The 14,453-nt window shown below is 43.5% G+C and overlaps 3 protein-coding genes across 8 annotated transcripts; 2 read left to right on the top strand and 1 right to left on the bottom strand.

Moving 5' to 3' along the window:
- Positions 1–282: 282 nt before the first annotated feature.
- On the top strand, positions 283–4,765 carry LOC115047383 (kelch-like protein 11). 4 transcript variants are annotated; one of them, XM_029508275.1, is made up of 3 exons: positions 283–339; positions 783–1,259; positions 1,476–4,765. In XM_029508275.1, exons 1-3 carry the CDS (start codon positions 305–307, stop codon positions 3,058–3,060), a joined length of 2,097 nt encoding a protein of 698 aa, XP_029364135.1. In that variant the 5' UTR covers positions 283–304; the 3' UTR covers positions 3,061–4,765. The 4 variants fall into 4 exon arrangements, with proteins under 4 accessions (XP_029364135.1, XP_029364136.1, XP_029364134.1 ...); XM_029508276.1 differs by lacking the exon at positions 283–339 and adding an exon at positions 354–614; XM_029508277.1 differs by lacking the exon at positions 283–339 and adding an exon at positions 654–709.
- A 485-nt stretch (positions 4,766–5,250) lies between these two features.
- LOC115047085 (cytosolic 5'-nucleotidase 3) lies at positions 5,251–8,950 on the top strand. The gene is made up of 9 exons (XM_029507764.1): positions 5,251–5,345; positions 5,784–5,882; positions 5,968–6,037; positions 6,139–6,185; positions 6,576–6,661; positions 6,757–6,846; positions 6,943–7,105; positions 7,201–7,401; positions 7,845–8,950. The coding sequence occupies exons 1-9, from the start codon at positions 5,343–5,345 to the stop codon at positions 7,953–7,955; spliced, it is 870 nt and encodes a 289-aa protein (XP_029363624.1). The 5' UTR covers positions 5,251–5,342; the 3' UTR covers positions 7,956–8,950.
- A 99-nt stretch (positions 8,951–9,049) lies between these two features.
- fkbp10a (FKBP prolyl isomerase 10a) lies at positions 9,050–13,177 on the bottom strand. 3 transcript variants are annotated; one of them, XM_029507763.1, is made up of 11 exons: positions 12,900–13,177; positions 12,386–12,531; positions 12,120–12,309; positions 11,872–12,017; positions 11,021–11,210; positions 10,797–10,942; positions 10,514–10,703; positions 10,136–10,278; positions 9,879–10,042; positions 9,556–9,781; positions 9,050–9,424 (listed from the first exon to the last, which is right to left on the bottom strand). In XM_029507763.1, the coding sequence occupies exons 1-10, from the start codon at positions 13,094–13,096 to the stop codon at positions 9,593–9,595; spliced, it is 1,701 nt and encodes a 566-aa protein (XP_029363623.1). In that variant the 5' UTR covers positions 13,097–13,177; the 3' UTR covers positions 9,050–9,424; positions 9,556–9,592. The 3 variants fall into 3 exon arrangements, with proteins under 3 accessions (XP_029363623.1, XP_029363622.1, XP_029363621.1); XM_029507762.1 differs by having other exon boundaries at positions 9,050–9,459; XM_029507761.1 differs by having other exon boundaries at positions 9,050–9,781.
- Positions 13,178–14,453: the final 1,276 nt, after the last annotated feature.

Consider the following 14,453-nt stretch of genomic DNA (forward strand, 5'->3'; position numbering starts at 1 on the left):
TTTGTGCAGGTGTTCATGTGCCAAAGGATTTACGTCACTGGCTCACCCAGTTCCGCCATCATTATGGCACCTGTGCTTCCCTTCAGCACCGGGATAATTCGGAGTTTATTAAAGAAGACAGCCGGTGGAAATAAACCGTTGGTTCTCTGAACGGTGAACGCAGTTTGCAGCTTTCACCTTTCTGGTCACAGTTCAACTGGCGGGAGCCACAAGTTTTTGTGCACGCGCACATCAGCTGCGTGGAGGAGGACGGCAGATGACGTCGACGACGTAGGCGTCGGTTTACGCCTTTCACCCACTGCGCATGTCCGAGACTCCGTTTGTGTTTACCTTGTTGAAGTCAGTTGCTCATTGGAAGCTTTATAACGCTGCCAAAAACGGTGTCATCTAGCCTTATTGAGATATGTTTTTATTTAAAAACAGGGATTTTTTCCTTGAATATAATTATTAAGTTATTATTATGTATGCGTAGCCGTTTATATGCTGCATTATTATTGTTATTACCTGTTATGTGTGACAAAACAACATCAAGACTAGTGTGAAATAAAAAGGGAGCTCATCTTTTGTGTCAGACTAAACTATCCTCAGTAAAATATCCTCTTTGCAGCAGAACTGTGAGTAATTTAAATATCTTACGTCCCTTTTCAGAGGCGGATGTTGTAGTCGAATGCGAAACGCACTTCGGGGCTGCTCTCTGTTTTGACTCCATGTATGTGTGGCTGCGTATGTCGCCTCCTTTGCTTCACTAGTTTATTTCATTTCCCATCTCTGCTCTCCTCCAGCGCCGGCAGCACGATGGCAGCGGCGGCCCCCAACCCGGAGGACTCCGCCCGGAGCGGCGGGAGCGGCGGAACCAGCACGCCGAGCGCCCTCGCCGGAGACGGAGACGCGGAAGAGGCCGAGGACTTCACCTCCTCCTCCCACTGCTCGGAGCTGTCTCGGCGGCAGAACGAGCAGAGGAAGCAGGGCTTGTTCTGCGACGTGACTCTGGCCTTCAGCAGCGGGGCGGCTGCAGGCAGCGTCCAGATCTGCGAGTTTTCGGCCCACAGGTCTGTGCTGGCCGCGGCCACCGACTATTTCACCCCTTTGCTGGGAGGACAGTTCTCCGAGTCCCTGTCCGGACGGGTGGACATGAAGGAGTGGAGCTCAGAACTGGGGCCAGACCCGGAGACGGTGGAGAGTGTCATCCAGTACATGTACACCGGGGAAATACGGGTCAGCACCTGCAATGTTCATGAAGTCCTGGAGCTGGCTGATAGGTATGATCGGTTTACAGTCACCTGTGTGTGTGTGTGTGTGTGTGTGCGTGCGCGGAGAGGAGAGGAGTTTTGGTAAGTATGAGGCCTAGTGGGGATGCTCTGTTGTTTTTGAGCTAACCAACTAGTCTGATCTGACAAGGTGTAATCTATTTAATAGGAACTGTAATTTAACGCTGACTTCCTGGACCGAGTCTGTTATTGTTTGCTGTGCATTAGGTTCCTCCTGCTGCAGCTGAAGGATTTCTGTGGCGAGTTCCTGAAGAAGAAGCTGAGCTTGACCAACTGTGTGGCTGTGCACAGCCTCGCCCACATGTATACCCTCGACCAGCTGGCTCTACGGGCTGCAGACATGATCCGCCGAAACTTCCATAAGGTCATTCAGGATGACGAGTTCTACACGCTGCCCTTTCACTTGGTCCGTGACTGGCTGTCTGATGCTGAGATCACAGTGGACTCTGAGGAGGTTCTGTTCGAGGCGGTCGTGAAGTGGGTTCAGAAGAATCCAGAGGAGCGAAGCCGCTACTTTGAGGAGCTGTTCCGTCTTCTGAGGCTGCCCCAAATCAAGCCCACCTACCTGACCAGAGTGGTGAAAAATGAGCGCTTGGTGGCTGCCAATGAGGGATGTCTACGACTGGTGTCAGAAGCAGTAGAAGGTCATGCTATTCGCTTCGAAAACCTCAAGTCAGCAGACATGGAGCTCTGGTCGTCCCACATGGCCTCCTTTCAGCCTCGCTTTGGCCAGAACATGGATGTTATCATGGTAGTAGGTGGGGTGTCTGAAGGAGGGGACTACCTGAGTGAGTGTGTGGGCTACTTCATTTACGAGGACCGTTGGGTGAACCTGCCACACATCCACAACCACCTGGATGGCCACGCCATCGCTGCCACAGAGTCTCATGTCTATGTAGCCGGTTCTATGGAGCCAGGTTTTGCCAAAACAGTGGAGCGCTACAATCCTAATCGCAACACCTGGGAGCAGGTTAGCAACTTGACTACACGCAAGCACTCCTTTGGTCTTACCTGCATTAAGGATATCCTGTACAGCATTGGTGGCCATGGAAACTTCAGTCCAGGTTTCAAAGATGTCAGTGTGTACGAGCCAGAGCAAGACAAGTGGCACAATCTGGAATCTGCCCCCAAAATCCTTCGGGATGTGAAGGCAGTGAGTGTTGAGGACCGCTATGTGTACGTCACGGCACGCACACCTGTTGATACAGATAATGAGGATGGACTGAAGACAGTGACCACTCGTTATGACACGGAGAGCCGCCAGTGGCAAGATGTTGACTCCCTGCCCCTTATTGACAACTACTGCATCTTCCAGATGGCTGTGGCCTCTACCAACTTCTACCACACAGCCTCCTGCTGCCCCAAGAGCTACACAGTGCGGGATGAAGTCGCCAGGCAGAAAATCAGTGTGCGCATCTCTGATGAGATCTTGGAAAGCCTGCCACCAGAGGTCACAAGTATTGAGGGTGCTGCCATCTGCCACTTCGATGAGGACGTCTTCATCATCGGAGGCTGGAAGAACAGCGATGATGTGGACAAGCAGTACCGCAAAGAGGCCTATCGCTATTGCGCTGAGAGAAAGCGCTGGATGCTTCTGCCACCCATGCCCCAGCCTCGCTGCAGAGCCACTGCCTGCCATGTTCGCATCCCCTACCGTTTCCTGTACGGCTGCCAGCGTTACCCCATGCCCCAGAACTTGGCCCGCCAGCGAGATCGCATGCAGCAGATGCAGCAGCTTCACCGACGCACTCTCACTCTGCGGCGACAGCTCCAGTCACAGATAGAGTGTTGAGCAGGCCACGGTCCGCTCATCCAAGAACTACGCGGGGTATACCACAAACCATCATTCCATTGCAACCATCATCATCAACCCCCATTCATACATAATATGCTGCAATGGGTCTTGTGTTGCTCTAATATAAGATTTCTTTGGTTTTAACTTAGTGTCATTGCCACTTATTCTGTGCTGTGTTGGTGGCTGATTTGTCAAAAGCCATGAAATATGTGGTCTGGCATGGGCTGACCAGCAGGTGGTCTGTGAGGAGGGATAGGGCAGTTGTATACATGTGAATAAGAGTGTTCTATAACAGCCAACAACTGAATATCCTTTTGTTAAGTATGTTGGTATAGATGCTGTTTATCTGTTTGTATATATATATTAAAAAAAAGTATAAAGCTGTATATGTAAACATTTATATGGATATTTTACATTCCATTATTGTATGCCTGTACTTGGAAGGCTATGTGACATTACTTCTAACTACATTTAAACATTCAGTCCATCCTGCTTCGTGAATTCTCATTCCACTGTAACACTGTGACAATCTCCTCATGCCAGTATAAGATCGGTCTACAAGTCTTAAGTCTTAACTTATATCATATTTGTTCTACTAGAATGGCTCTGCTTGTTCCTGTGCAGCCTCAAAAACTAAATATTAATTAACACAGAAAGGCTGTTAATCTTAAAATTCTCTAGACTAGTTTGCTTTTTAGATTGCAGATTCTCTTTAAAAGTTGTACAGAGTATATTTCTGTCATATTTTTTGTTGCTCACTTTAAAACTCAAAATATTCTTACAGATTTATGATGATATGAAAGGATGAGAGAACTGTACCTTCTAAAGAGAGAGAGGAAAAAAGTGTAATGAAATCATTCTTTGAGTTACCTTAACACTGAAACAGTATTTGGCCACTGCATTTCGCACCAATCACTAGCGATGGTTTAATCATTCCTTTGTTTAGCACTTTGGCACCTTGTTGCTCAGTGTATTCCCATTAATTAATTAAGAAAGAAAGATACATAGTAAATGTGTATATGTGAGACTGTTGGGGTGTGTGGGATTTTTGTGTGCAGACTTTTTGCAAAGAATTACGAAAGCATCTTTAGAACTGCACTTTCTTGACATTCTTGACATTTTTAAAATCTTACCGAAGCATAGGAACTTAAGTTGCCACTGCACTTTGACTTTGCTTGTTTCATGTTTTCCATATCTGACAAGGTGATTGTATTTTGGAAATGGTTTGTTTTAGCCAGCTAACAGCTAGTTAATCTTATTGGGGGGAAAATAAAATGTGTAAATGCTATTTTCAGATTTCTTCCCCCGCGTTAAACATCTTGTAAAACCTTGTGTTCCTGTACTTGAATGCCAGCTGGGTGTGTTTTAGAGATCTGCCATGTTGTTCTGTGATCTCCCTTCACCCTCCAAAGAGTCTAAAAAGATGAGAATCAGACTTAAAGGAAAAACAAAAGGGATTGTAATATGAGCGTGTTGTGACTGACATTCAGGAATGGCCACTGTCCATGCAGCGCTTATTCCACCAAAGGTTACAGAGCGCAGAAATGATATTCATTTCCACTTTATGACCAATATTAATAGCACTGCAAATATTAAGCAGAATAAGCTATGTAATTTGCTTTGCATGTGATAGTCTGACATTGTCTTTAATATTGGATGTAAGAAATGCTAATGTCATCACCTGCAATTAAAGTTGTTTTGTAAGACATATGGTTGCCAATGTAGTGTATTACTACTTTTTTACTATCTAAATAGTTATAGTTTTTGTATTTAATGTAATTTATATCTACAAAAATTGTCGTAGCTGTATATTGAGAAGCTCTTGTACTAACATCCACCTTATTTACTAAGGTAAATATTTTTAAGGCTGATTCATTTATATATATATTAATCTGGCCCTTTTTTCTTTCCTTCAATATTATCTCAGTCCCGCACTGTGGAGGGAATGGGGTAGGAACTTTGAATCACTGCCTTTGTTTCTGGGGGAGGTCCCTCATATTTAACTCGTAGTGCTTCGCAAATGCTCGTTTTTTTTAAACACTTGACAAAGAGACAGTATTTTAGGCCACAGAAAATGAGTCATTTTTATTTTTCGGAGAGGCCACAATTTATCACAGCTTAAAACTCAAAAACTAGCCCGGTTTTATTTAAACCTGAAACGGGACTTCACTGTCGAAGTGGGCCGACCTACAAAGTACAACATCCCGCCGTGCACATAGAAACGTTACACAGCAGCGAAGATTGACAGCTGATGACACTCGTCAACACATTGCAACAAAATGGTAAATATGTTCAGCAAATTTTCGGGTGGTTGAGCAGCACCAACCAACCAACCAAACAAACAAACAAACAAAACAACGCGAACTCGCTCACTAGCTAGCTAACCTGGTTTAACCAACAACTGTGCCGTTAGCTAACGGACTTCTCTTTGTTAGCTAGCTAAACCGGGTCTGTAAATATGTAAATTAGAGCCGAAATGGACTGTAATTGTTGTGGCGTTAAAGTCAGTGCTGTTGCACTCAAAATGTTATTGAACCAGAGAACTAACAGCTAACAGCTAAATAGTGGGTGATAACGATGCTGCTAAAACTCGCCCTGTTAGCGAACTACTGCTACTGCTGCTTGAAGCTTAAATAAACAAACACGTGCTGTGCTATTGAACCTCTCACCTCCATCGCTCTTTCTCCTTTTTAACACTCTTCCATATTTCCTAATTTAAGATCCCAGAGTTCTCCAACCCTTCGGTTTGTATGAAGGACCCTCAGAGGGTACAGGACATCATGGAGTCCATGGCGAAAGCTGGGTCCAACACCGTTCAGGTAAGCTACACCCTGATCTCCCAGAAATATAACAAAACAACCCATTAGTGTTTCAAAAATGTGATCATATTCTGCTCTCATTCAGGTTATCTCAGATTTTGACATGACTTTAACAAGATTTGCATACAATGGCAAGAGATGCCCGACGTGTCATAGTAAGTTGAGTTTGGGGGTTATGCTGCATCTGAAAGTTTCTTTTGTTTGTTGTTGTTTTTTTGTTTTTTTTTTATATATATGTGTGTATTTTTATTTGCAGATATTCTTGACAACAGCGACCTCGTTTCAGAAGAGTGCAAAGAACAGGTGAAAAGATGGTTCAATGCGCCAGATTTCTCTTGGTTGGACTAGTGCTGTTAAATAAGTCTCCTCTTCATTGACGGGATTTCTATCTTATATGATCATTTATGTATTTGCTTGGCAGATCTTACAAGTAAAGCATGTGTATAGCAGTTTTTAACAGGTTTTTAATATTTCAACTATTAAACTGCAAGCCAGTCACAGAGGTAATGAAAATATGAAATTATATACTTTGTTATGGTCGTTCATAAATTCACTAGTTTCTGGAGTGGACCTCAGAAACAATCGCTCAATAGCCTGCCAACGCTGGATTATTTTCCATCGGGGGTGAAACGTCGCCATCTTTTCTGAACATGTATGAGTCAGTCCTAGTTTTGTGAATATTGTCTCCTCCAGTTAAAGGAGCTGCTGGACACATACTACCCCATAGAGATTGATTGCTCACGGCCAGTAGACGAGAAGTTGCCCTTGATGGTGGAATGGTGAGTCAATAACACAAAAAAATGAGCCTTTTTAACTCACTTTGCTTTTGCACTTTTACATGTTTATAAATCTGATCTGTTTATTTGTCTTACAGGTGGACTAAAGCCCATGCTTTACTGGTACAGCAAAGAATTAAGAAAGATCATCTGGCCTTGGTGGTACGGGAGTCTGACGCCATGCTCAGGTCAGAACACCCACCTCTTAAAGGATAGAAAATCTTTCAACATAATCAATCATAATATGGGCAGTGGAACTATAATAGTAATTTGATTTTTAATAGAGATGGCTACCAGCTCTTTTTTGACCACTTGCATGAGCACAGCATCCCTCTGCTCATCTTCTCTGCTGGGATAGGAGATATCCTGGAGGAGGTAATTCGCCAGGCTAAGGTCTTCCACCCCAACATCAACGTCTTCTCCAACTACATGGATTTTGATGACTGTGTAAGTTGCCATACAACAAACATAATACAGTCTGACTCCCACAGCCAAGGGGAGGCTTAAGATAATGGGAGCCATATGTTGATTTGTGCATGAAGGGAGTACTGAGAGCATTCAAGGGAGAGCTGATCCACATCTACAATAAAAGAGAAGGCGCCCTGCTCAACAGCGGCCATTTCGAGGAGTTGCGGGCACGACCTAACGTATTATTGATGGGAGACTCTCTTGGAGACCTGAACATGGCTGATGGGGTGCAGGACATGGAGAATATTTTGAAGATTGGCTTCCTCAATGACAAGGTACATAGAAAGCTCATTCAAACAATTTCTGAAACAAAAAAATATTGATTGACTCAAACATTTTGACTTGCTAACACACACTTCAGGCAGCACGGCAGCTTAGTGTTAAGCAGTGTTGCCCCACAACATGAAGGTCGCAGTGTTTGGATGTTCTCCCCAAGCTTGTGTGGGTTTCCTCCGGTAATCTGGTTTTCTCCAACCGTCCAAAGACATCCTGTGTAGGTTAACTAGTGACTCTAAATTGCTCATTGGTGTGTGCGTGAGTGGTTGTTTGTTTCTGTATGTTGGCCCTGTGATGGACTGGTGATCTTTCCAGGGTGACCCTTCACCCAATGTCAGCTGGGATCAGCTCCAGCACTCCCCACAACCCGGGAAAGAGAAAAGCGGTAGAAGATGAATGAATGAACACACAGTTCTGATCTGTTTTTCTTTTTTTTCCCCAGGTGGAGGAGCGGAAACAGTCATACTTGGACTCTTATGACATTGTGTTGGTAAAAGATGAAACCTTGGTTGTCCCTAATGGTGTACTGCTCTACCTCACTGGTAACAAGTAACTGTTAACTGACTGTATTGATTAAGGACCGCAGTGTTGTCAACTGAAGAAGCCCCTTTACAAAAAGATATTGGCAGCCACCTAACAATGATCTACTGAGAATTCTTTTATCGTACTAAAAGTTAAACATTCTTGTGAATGACTCTAGCAGACTGTTCACAAAGCCGGAGCACTAATACACCACCCCTTTACACCCCCAGCTGTTTGTGGATTGTCTGTGTATAAAATATGCATTCATCCAGGTCATAGTCATATCCAGCCAACAAATTGAATCAAAAGCAACTGGACTTAGGACATAGGTTTGTCTCAGAAGACAGTTTGCCTGTTATTCAAGGGGCTAAGTCCAGTTGCTTTCGATTCAATTTGTTGGCCGGATATGTTTGTGGATTATACCACTAATGATGGAAACCAGAACTTCACTGTCCACCAAGTGTGCAGTATGTTATTGTGTGTTTAATGTTCTGAGGACTATGAGTGTTGTCAAACAGCTGCGACGTTCATGTAGGATATTTCCAGAAAAGCATCCATGATTGGCAGCACTAAACATTTGGTTAGAAACTGATTTCCAGCCTCTCTTTTCCAAATTTTCAGACCTTTTCTGGCTACAATGTCAAGTTTTGCATTTTAAGTTGACGTTATTGTTTTCTTATGTAACAATTTACACATGATTTTAAGCGTAAAGAGTAATTAAGTCTTCAAAGCTAAAGATAAACATGTAAGAGCTAACTGCTACCTCATTCATAGGAAAACTCACGTTTCATGATTTAACTTATTTTAAGTTTTGGGAAAGATGAACTCGGGTCGCTTTCTGTACTTCAACAAAACTTTGTTTTGTTAAACGGTTTTAACTTGGTGGGAACAATAAAAAAGAACGGTACATGGTACATTTGTTACTGCCATTCCCGGGAGCATGTGCCAGATGCAGTCATGCATTTTTTCATCCACAATCATTTTTCTTTGCAGCTGTTTCAACTTCTCTGAAATAAAATAATTTTCATCTCATTTTGACCTCAGTTTTCTTTTAAAAACAAATAAGCTCTAATTGCTAAATTAACGTCTGCCAAACTAATTTGCAGGTGCAGCACACGTTTACACAAACTGAATGGAGAACAGTTGACATTGTGTCGTTTAATTTTAAAACAGTGTATTATTACCCAACACAGTCTAATATAATTTTCGACTCACTCAAACTGTACAACCAGTGGTTCTTCAGTCATTCTAACAAGAAGCAGATTTGAGGCACAGCACTGACTCTGTATCAATACCTGGCCATTCAATTTGTTTATATAAAACGATGCATTCTAACAGACAAGCCCACCCAGGTGTTTTCAAGGTTTGATTTAAATCTACCTCTGTTGAGGGGAACATAATCTCTTTGAAGCGATTTCTTCCTTTCACAGTTTCCACATCTCAACATAGTGAGCAGCACATACAGATGTTCTGTCCAGATGTGCTGTCGCTATCGTCCCCCTGCATGATGGTTAGATGTCAAACTGTCAAACCGCCTTAAAAAAAAAAACTTGGCAAGGTCACAATATTTTAAATATTTTCAAAATAATGACAGTTGCCATGACAACGGTATGACGGCAGACAGCACATACCCATTTCTTAGCATCCTGGAAATACTCCTGGTAACCTTCACAACTCGTCTCGTTTCGTTGCTTCAGATTCTTCATCCCCCTCAGGTTTCAGCTCATCTTCTATAATCCTTCCATCTTTATTGAGGTCCTGGTTGTCGAACATGTCCTTGATGATGCCATCGGAGTCGAGCCCTGGCCGCAGACGACCTTTGCCCTCTTTAACTTGGATCATGATGAAGGATGAAAACTGGAGCAAATAGGAGATGAGACTGCGCTGTTAACAGTTTTTTAAAGATAAATTCAGTATCAAAATTATCTAGATAGAACCCAACTTGTCTACTTACCTCTTCTAAGGGGACCTCTTTGTCGCCGTTGAGGTCCATTGCAGGAAAGAGGGGGTCAGGGCCGTCACCCAGCCACACAAACATATAGCCTTCAGGCACTCCCTTCTGCAGCTCCACCAGCTCCAGCTCAAAGAGGAGCACAGCACTCTTGGGGACTCCTGCAGCTGGAAACAACAAGACAGGAGAGCGAAAGTATGATTCAGAGGAGAAAAATAAAGTTTGGGCAAAGTGAAATCTGTGCAGCTCCACTTACTGACCTCCGTTTTCACCGTGCCCCCAGTGAGGAGGAACAACCACCTCCCGCTTTTCACCCACACACATGCCACTCAAACCTTCTTCCAGACCCTGGATCACCTTGTTACCTCCAAGAGTAGTGGTGGAGGGTGAGTTGAACTGGTCCCTGGAGAGTAGCACGTAATATTTTATCAGTCTTAACAGAAGTTAAAGCAAATCCAAACTGAATAAAGATCTTCCACGTATCAAAACCTCAAGACATGCAAGCATGCGTGGTGCTGTCATGGATAAGTCATCGGTACGAATTCTGCAGTTCACACAAAGGAGCTGACAATGATTACATGCATGAACCAGGAGGAGGAGGATGCAGGGGAGCAGAGTGAACAGAAGAAGGGGCTCACGAGGAGTACAGCAGGGTGCCGTCCATCAGCGAGCAATTGTAACAATACTGAATCAAATCATCAGCTTCACTGATCACATTGCACTCCTGAGGCTTGTGGGTAACTTTAATCTCAACTGCATCGTTGGGGTTGTGGAAATCAATGACGTGAATGTCAAAGACCAGCACAGCAGAGCCAGGAATGAGTTCTCCTACAGCAGGGGAAATAGATGAACAGAGCAGTGTCACCAAAACGAACAAGACTTAGTTGTTCTTTTCCAAAATGTCTGAATACACAAACTCACCAACTCCTTCTTCACCGTATGCCAAATGAGGAGGAACTGTAATTCTCCTTTTCTCTCCCATGCACAGGCCCTGCAGTGCTTTGTCCATCCCTCGGATCACATAGCCCATCCCAATGTAAGTGTTGTAGGTGCTATTTCGCTGGTAGCTATCAAAGTGTGGCAGTCAGAGGTCATTTTAGCGCATCATTTGTTGCTCTCTGATGATGGAGAAGTGTCAGGTTTACCTCGAGTCGAAGGCCACGCCATCCTGGAAGGTACCATTGTAGTGGTAGCGGATGTAATCTCCAGCCACGGTCCTGCGGGTGCAACCTTCAGGAACCTCCTTCACCTCCACAATCAGGTCATCCTTCGGGTTGAACACATCGACCAGCAGCACCTCAAACACCAGTGTGGCCTGAGGAGGGACCGTAGTTCCTGTTGGAGGGGGGGTGAAAAAAAAAAAAACATTCTTCCAGCGAGCCAGTGGATCACAGCTGCAAGTCTGTACTTGTTTCACATTTCTGCTCAAGCAATTTTAGTGTTTTAGCAGTTTCTGTGCATCGTCAATCCATGAAACAGTGGGGAAAAAAATGATCAAAAAACTTCCAGCATACTTACCAACAGTCAACAGGAAACAAAGTTTGCGATTTCACTAAATTCACAACATTTAGCCGGATTTATTATAATCAAATAATTAGAATCATCATATTGAAGTGAATATACATAGAATCTACATTTCAAAATATGAGAAATATTTAATTTGGTCACTTCAATCATGTTGAGTAAAAATCAATAAAATAACAAATTTTAAAAATATATAAATACAATATATTAATGACACTATGAATTGCATTACAATGGAATGATTAAATGATATAAAATTTGCTCAGCTAAAGGTAGATATTTTCTAAATGTATGCAAGTTTCAAATAACATTGAACTGAGTGCAATTAAACTGAGTTTAAATCAACTCAAATCTACCTTGGGAAAACATGTATAAACATATTAAACAATTTCAAGTTAAATTCAATAAATCAATCAAATGTATGGAGTTAACGTTGAAAGATGCCACAGGTATGTGGAATATCATGTACTACCGTAGCCGTTCTCTCCGTATGCCAGGAAAGGTGGGACGATGATGATCCGTCTCTCTCCGACACACATGCCCACCAGCCCCTCGTCCATGCCTGGGATGAGGTCACCCTGTCCCAGGTAGGCATCGTAGGTTTTGTTGCTTGAGTGGCTAAATTAAGCACAGTTGAAAGTTTTTGAAAAGGACATTATCAGACAGGAGATGCCTGAAGTTTTGTAGACCAGACAAAGACAGACCCCTCAGCGGTCTCACCTGGAATCAAAGGTTTCACCAGACAGCAGGGTGCCGTTGTAGTGGTAACGGAGAAAATCTGATGGCGCCGTGGTGCGTGTGCAGGTCTCAGGTTTGCTGATGGTGCGGCTCTGGACCTTGTCTTCTGCGTTCCATATGTCGAGCAGCAGGACATCATACACCAACACAGCATCAGCAGGAATTATACCACCTGTGAGACCAGCAGCAGAGATTACACCAGCGCAGACGGCGTCCACAGATGGCATCTATCCTGGTTTCCACCAGACCTGCTCCAATGCTTCCGAAGGCCAAGTGTGGGGGGACTGTGATCCTCCTGCGTTCGTTCACACACATGCCCTGAAGGCCTCGGTCCATCCCTGTGATGAGTCTGCCCAGGCCAACCTGGCTGATGAAGGCTTTCCCCCGGTCATGACTGAGACATCAGTGAAAGATACAGATTCCTAAAATCTCGTTCCTCAAGCTCAATACACAAAGCCCAAGAACATTGTATGTGTAAAGTCACCTTCCAGCCACATTAGTGGCATTATTTTAAAAGGACTTTACCTCTCTTGTCTTTATTATCAGCCTTATTTTTTTAATTGATTAAAAAACTGTGAAATGTACACCACTTTAAATAAACCAAACCCAAACATGTGCATGGTAAGTTTGAAGTCATTTCAGCTGCAGTAAATCTTTTCTGAGCTGAAATGTGAAGTTAGCTCATTAGAGGACAGACTTTTGTTTGAAGGCTACAGATGAAGCAAAGGAAAAGGAGCGCGCGTGACTTCTCTGCAACCTCACCTGGAGTCAAACTTCTTTCCGTCCGCAAACAAGCTCCCGTTGAAGTGATACCGGATGAAATCCTCCGTCTGGACCTCCCGGGGACAAACTCTGGGGATGTCGTACCGGTCGATGATAACGTCCACTAACGGCCCTCCGGTACAATCTGCTGCGGCGACATGGAGGAGGAAAAAAAGTGCGGATATTATCGGATCCATCTGGGAAAGCCGAGGCGCTAGCAGCGGGAGCTCGGGCAGCACGAGGCCGCTCTGTCAGCGCTGGGATCCGGCCACAGCTGAGAGAGAAGCCCCGGGAGGAGCTCAGGACCTGCGGGACGAGTCAAGCGAGACAAAATGAGACGGTCTGCTTCCGGTTAGAGATTACAAAATAAATCAAACACCACAGAGCTTTAAACCTGAAAACATTGAGGCAGTTTGGTGAGCTTTTATAGTAATGAATGAAAGTGAAAAAGAAAGAAAGCAAGGCAGGAAAAAGAAGAAATAAATAAAGAAAAAAGAACAAAGACTGAAAGAAAAGAGAAAGAAAGAAAGAAAGTTTGCAATGGAGGAACCATGAAACATCAGCATTTCTGAATGCCATCTTTTTTAGCACTTCTCTGATGTGCACAGGTTCCCTAGCATGGTGTACCGACAGACAACACTTGAAGAAACTTCTCAGTTTGCAGAAAGGATGTTTTTATAGGTGTGAGGACTGTGGTTTTATTTTGTGATTGCACTTCCGGCTTTCGCTGGCCAACTTGATGCAACCTTCGTTGCGAGCAGCAGCAACAACAGCAGGAGGAGTGGCTGCTGGACCTCCACCCACTCTAAATGGGTTCTGCAAACGTGTAATGCCTGGCCCAGGGAGTGCTGACTCCATGGTTTCACTCACGTATAAGATTTAATTATAATGTGCCAAACCATAATTTTTAGTCATTGTTTGGCGACACCGTTTATTGTCGTGGAGCTTTTCAGCCAAATTTCAGAAGGAATTTCACGGAAAAGTGGTTTAAAAAAAAAAAAAAAAAAAAAGAGACATATCTGCCTCAGAAAACGGTCACTGGGTTCCAATAACCATCAAACAACAAGAACTTCTAATATCATCAATCTGAAATACTATATCAGAGACTACATTCTTAAGTTCTCTGACTCTGCTTGTTCCTTTCCTTGGCTGTACAAACTAATTCAGTTTGAAAGCAAAGATAAAAAAAAAAAAAAAAACAATCGTGAAATAAGATGCAGATAACATGCAGACCCATGTGTGTTTTTGGTGTTATTTCCATGGAAAACACTGAGGAAAACTTGGACCCTCCTTCTTGGGGTCTCATCAACTCAGACTGGGACGTTTGTCAAGTGAGCTGGAGTTAGCGCCATTCATACAGGAAGTGAAGACTTCTGCCTTCAAGGTAATTGTCAGGGGTTGAGTTTATAAGCTTGAACTTGTGATTTGGCATCTTACATTCTTAAACAAGTTAATCAATGTAAAAACAATGCTCGAAGTGTGCACACCATGTCATTTTGTTAGTCTTATCTTCAGGTGCCAAAATATTATTTTCATAATTGCAGTATAACAGAA

This window comes from Echeneis naucrates, chromosome 8 (genome assembly GCF_900963305.1).
Source record: "Echeneis naucrates chromosome 8, fEcheNa1.1, whole genome shotgun sequence".
Taxonomy (NCBI): Eukaryota; Metazoa; Chordata; class Actinopteri; order Carangiformes; family Echeneidae; genus Echeneis; species Echeneis naucrates.